The sequence below is a fragment of the Actinia tenebrosa genome, unplaced genomic scaffold (genome assembly GCF_029948245.1).
Source record: "Actinia tenebrosa isolate PJP-AT-01 unplaced genomic scaffold, QUT_ActTen_1.0 PGA_scaffold1__47_contigs__length_23844297, whole genome shotgun sequence".
NCBI classification, from domain to species: Eukaryota; Metazoa; Cnidaria; class Anthozoa; order Actiniaria; family Actiniidae; genus Actinia; species Actinia tenebrosa.
In genome coordinates, this window is record NW_028292578.1 from 17,772,373 (window position 1) to 17,777,845 (window position 5,473).

Below are 5,473 nucleotides of genomic sequence, written 5' to 3' on the forward strand. Positions count from 1 at the left end.
TACGAAAGCACGCCTAAAAGAAAACTCAAGCTCTAGACATCAAAGGAAAACTCAAAAGGTATACTATATCATTTTTGTCAACCAGGTTCGATGAAACTTCCGCTTTCAGTATGCAGATGACCATAAAATATCCTTGAAAGCGCTTCTGAAACCGATGAAATACACCTTTTGCCATTCATTAACAGAAAATGTACATTCATTTGTGCCAATAGTTGTATCAATAACGTGTAATGTACTTTCATCAACACCACAAGTAACATCATTAGCGCGGATCAACTTTCAATAACGACAATTGAATATGCGTGTACATTCATAGGCAGCAATGGACAATCAATAGCGCGTTTGTTCATTCATATGCGCGGAATGTATTTTCTTGTGCGCGAAATTCAACTTCAATAACACCAAATGACAGACAATTGCATTTATGGACAATCATTTACCCAAAAGTGAAAATTCATTAGTGCTATTAGCATAATCATTGACAATCTATAACGCGCTTGGACAATCATGAGGGTCAACGTTATATTCTATAGCGTGGTTCGACAAACATTTGCATGATTCGAATAAACAATAAGAGAAATAAAACAATCATTAGCGATTTTTAAAAAAACTATTTTAGCCTTCAATTTCTTCGCCATTTATACATCGTGGCAAATACGTTTGCATATATCTGAACCACTGATCACATTTAGCGATAGTGATGGTTGCCACATTTCTCTGGAACCCTTCCATTAGCAACTGCTTTCTGTAGAGACCTAGAGCAATCCCTTGTCGTCTTGCCTCAGCCCAATAGTTCGTATGTTGTTGGATCTCTGGACGGCTGATGTCGGCTTTAATTGCTGCTTTAAGTGAGCTAATTGCTATTCTCCTACGCAGCCGCTATTATGGAGGCAGTTTCCTGAGTTTTTTATATGTATTAAAGTGATTAAAAAAAAACCGCTAATGATTGTTTTATTTCTCTTATTGTTTATTCGAATCATGCAAATGTTTGTCGAACCACGCTATAGAATATAACGTTGACCCTCATGATTGTCCAAGCGCGTTATAGATTGTCAATGATTATGCTAATAGCACTAATGAATTTTCACTTTTGGGTAAATGATTGTCCATAAATGCAATTGTTTGTCATTTGGTGTTATTGAAGTTGAATTTCGCGCACAAGAAAATACATTCCGCGCATATCGAGCGCTTTATTTCACATGGCGTGCAGACGTCTTTACTGTCGCTCTGTATTTTTGCTCAATTTTATTGCTCTATGGCTTATCTTTTCATATGAATATGGAACTAATGGATTCAACGAAGTCTTATCTAGCAATAATTTGTCTTTTGGTGGAGATTCCGTGAAGATTGAAGTAAGAAATTTCCATTCTTGTTCGTGGAACCACAAACGCCTAATAATTCGTATAGCACGTGGGAAAGGTTACTTCTCTTCTCGAATTAAGTACCATTCAAATTCTGTCTCTGGATTCCATCTAATTCGTCTATTTATCAGTGGAGATATATGTTTAAATCCTGGTCCTGATAAATGTCAGACTTGTGGTCGAACCATCGCTAAAAACCACCGAGTTCTGAGTTGTGATATTTGCAACCGTTCACACCATATCAAGTGTCAAGCATTTACTCCTAAGGATTTTCTGAGGCTGAAAAATAGCTCTGAAGGCAATTGGACCTGTCCAACATGTATCTCTGATGTTTTACCCTTCATTGATAATCCTTTTAACGATAGTTTTAATGATAATCAGAGTGAAGACAAGAACAACAAGTCCTTTAATGGCCAGGAAGCCGGAGAAGATTCTATCGAATGGTATGAATCTAATGTCAACAATTATTATAAATACAACTTGAAACTGGCTCATATTAATATCAATGGACTGTTGAATAAACTGGACGAAGTCAAAGTCATTCTCAACCGTAAATTATTTGATGTATTCTTTATTAGTGAGACTAAAATCGACAAGACCGTATCAGATTCCAAACTCAAACATCCTGGTTATCGCTTATTGCGACGAGACCGTAAAAAAGGTGGTGGTGGTTTATTGGCATACGTACGTGACGATTTGGTCGCTTACAGAAGACATAAAATCGAACCTGATGATTTGGAGTGCATGTGCTTGGATTTAAAGGACTCTACCAACTCTCGATTTATTGTGCTTGCCTGTTACAGATCTCCAGGTAAATGCAAAATATCTGACTTTATCCAATCTTTATCTACGACTGCTGAGGAGATTTTTAGATTACGAAATGAGATTCTTATAGTGGGAGACTTAAATATGGACATGTATGAAAACGAGCTGGATGGAAGAAAACCTAATAAAACACTGGTTGAGTTCTGCAGAAAGTTTTGCTTTGTTAACCAAATATCCGAACCGACTCGAGTTACTGAAAAATCCAAAACATTGATTGACGTCATTTTGTCTAGTCATGCTGAGCGCTATGCAACTAGTGGCACCTTACCTCTCGGAATCAGTGACCATGACCTTATTTATATTATCAGAAAATGCAAATTACCGAGACCTAAACCTCGCACTATTGAATATCGCAGCTTCAAGAACTTTAAAGAAGAGGATTTTATTTCTGCTCTGCAAAACGTTCCATGGCATACTGCGTTTAGTTACGACGATGCTGATGAAATCTGGGATCATTGGTCAAAACTTTATAAAGACATACTGGATTTACACGCTCCCTTAAAGAAGAAGCAAATAAGATCTGACCAATTACCATGGATAACGCCTGAAATATCGCGTGAGATATCTCGTCGCAATCGTCTTTTTAAACAACACAAGAAAAATCCAACAGTCAACTCCTGGGAGTTGTATCGTAAACAACGGAATAAAGTTAGATCTCTCAAACGTAAAGAAACAAAGGCCTTTTGTTATAAAGCCTCAAATAATATAAAGAATCCTGGTGAGTTTTGGAAGAAGATGAGACCCTTGATGCCCAACAGTAAATCTTCTGGTTCAAACAAAATTCAACTGATTGAAAATAACGCCTTATTATCTGATTCTAAACTTGTAGCTGAAACCTTGAATGATTATTTCATTAATGCTGCTGGTTCATATGATTCTACCTCGAACGATTTTTCTGATCACCCAAGCATACGTCGTATTGGAATGAAGAACTGTGATCTCAACTTTGATTTTCACATGGTAGATGAACCGTATATAAAGGATATTTTGGATAAACTTAACCCCAAAAAGTCAGTTGGTATTGACAAGATATCTCCTAAAGTCCTCAAGTTCTCGTCAACAATTTTATCTTGCGAAATTACACGTCTCATCAATTGTTTCATTTGCAGTCAGTCATGTCCTCTGGAATGGAAATCTAGTAATGTGACACCGATTCATAAAAGATCGGACGAAACTGATAAAACTAACTATCGTCCAATTTCCATTTTATCGACCATTTCCAAAATCTACGAGAAAGTTTTATATGATCAAATATATACTGCTATTTCTCCTCATTTTTCTAACAACTTGTCTGGATTTTTAAAGGGACATTCCTGTTGTACAGCTCTAATTAAAATAATTGATGATTGGCGTGCAAGTTTAGATGATAGGAAAGGAATTGTTACCATAGCAGTAGATCTCAGCAAAGCCTTTGATTCCATCAACCATAATTTGCTTATTGCAAAGCTTAAAGCCTACGGCTTTAACACAGATGCAATTCTTCTTATGAAAGCCTATCTCCTTGGTCGCCGCCAAAGAGTTCGGGTTGACAACGTATTTTCTGAGTGGCAACCAATAACAGCTGGAGTACCTCAAGGATCCTTACTTGGACCGCTTCTGTTCAACATCTTTGTGAATGACTTGAATGACTTCATCTCTACAGTATCTCTACGTATGTATGCTGATGACACTACTGAATACTATGCTGACTACTCTCCTATGGTACTAAACTATACTATCAACAAGGAACTTAACTCCATCAAGGAGTGGGTTACTAGTAACCATCTGTCAATCAACACTGTAAAGACTCAAGCTCTCGTCATCGGAACGAACACTTACAAGTACAATCTTCTATTGGGTGATAATCCTGTGAAAATCAAGGACTCTTTAAAGATACTTGGCGTTACCATTGACTCAAAATTAACTTTTGAGGAACATTTAAATGTCCAGCTTAATAAGGCTTATGCTAAGACAAACGCTTTACGTAGAATAAGACGTTTAGTTCCAGCGCATGTTATGATTCAATTATATAGGGCTTTTATTTTGCCTCATCTTGAGTATTGTAGCCCTGTGCTGGTGGGAATATCTAAGTCACTCTCAAATAAATTAGAAGAAGCCAATTATTATATTCTTAGAACTTTATTAGGCCTATCTAAATCTAATTCTTATGACAGCATTCTTAAATCAATTAATATGCGTACCGTAGAACATAGGAGATATTTCCAAGTTTTAGTCTTACTTTTTAAATGCATCAAAGGGAATGGCCCTAGATATATTAATGACTTTTTCAAATTTCGTACAGTTAAGTATAATTTAAGAGGCTCTGGTACTAAACTTGAGCAATATTCATTTAACAGTAAATGGCATCTTAATTCTTTTGTATCCATAGCTAGTCATCTTTGGAACAATTTACCATCTAATGCGAGAAATGCTGTTAACGTAAATAGCTTTAAGAATATCATACGTAAATTAGACTTCATACCTTTTATATATCGTTAGATAAATTTTTATTTATCATATATTGGATATATATATATATATATATTTTTTTTTCTTATTTCCTTTATTAACTTCCCATTGTAAATAGATATTTATCATTTCATATTTTATATTTATTGCATATATACATATATATATTATATTTTATATCACTTTAATTTAGGTTATTTCTTAATAGATTAGTGCACGTGCGCATTTTAAACGAGTATGTGAAATGCTCCTAGGCGTTATGTGGATAAATAAACTATTATTATTATTATTATTATTATGAATGTACAAACGCGCTATTGATTGTCCATTGATGCCTATGAATGTACACGCATATTCAATTGTCGTTATTGAAAGTTGATCCGCCCTAATGATGTTACTTGTGGTGTTGATGAAAGTACATTACACGTTATTGATACAACTATTGGCACAAATGAATGTACATTTTCTGTTAATGAATGGCAAAAGGTGTACTTCTTTAGACATTTTGCCCGGCTTTTGTTTGAAATCATTAGAAAAAGTACATACTTTACAGTTAAAATAGTACAGTCTTAAAGGCCGTGTGATCTTTTAAGATCAAACTGCTTTTTGCGAATTTGTGGATACTTAAATGCCCTTTCTGTGTATTACACAGAGATCAAAATATTAATTCGTTCGATTTAAAAATCCATTAAAGATCACCTAACCCCTGATAGGATACTTTCAGTATTGATTAAAGTCTTAAAGGCTGCGTGATCTTTCAAGATCAAACTGCTTTAGCGAACTCGTGGATATTATTCTGTGAATACGGAGATCAAATGTTGATTCGCTCGATTTAAATG

The 5,473-nt window shown here is 35.2% G+C and overlaps 1 protein-coding gene across 1 annotated transcript; it reads left to right on the forward strand.

Annotated features, from left to right (window-relative positions):
* The first annotated feature begins 1,110 nt into the window (after window positions 1–1,110).
* On the forward strand, window positions 1,111–4,926 carry LOC148909988 (uncharacterized). The gene is made up of 2 exons (XM_089033154.1): window positions 1,111–1,804; window positions 1,940–4,926. The coding sequence occupies exons 1-2, from the start codon at window positions 1,200–1,202 to the stop codon at window positions 4,662–4,664; spliced, it is 3,330 nt and encodes a 1,109-aa protein (XP_088889280.1). The 5' UTR covers window positions 1,111–1,199; the 3' UTR covers window positions 4,665–4,926.
* Window positions 4,927–5,473: the final 547 nt, after the last annotated feature.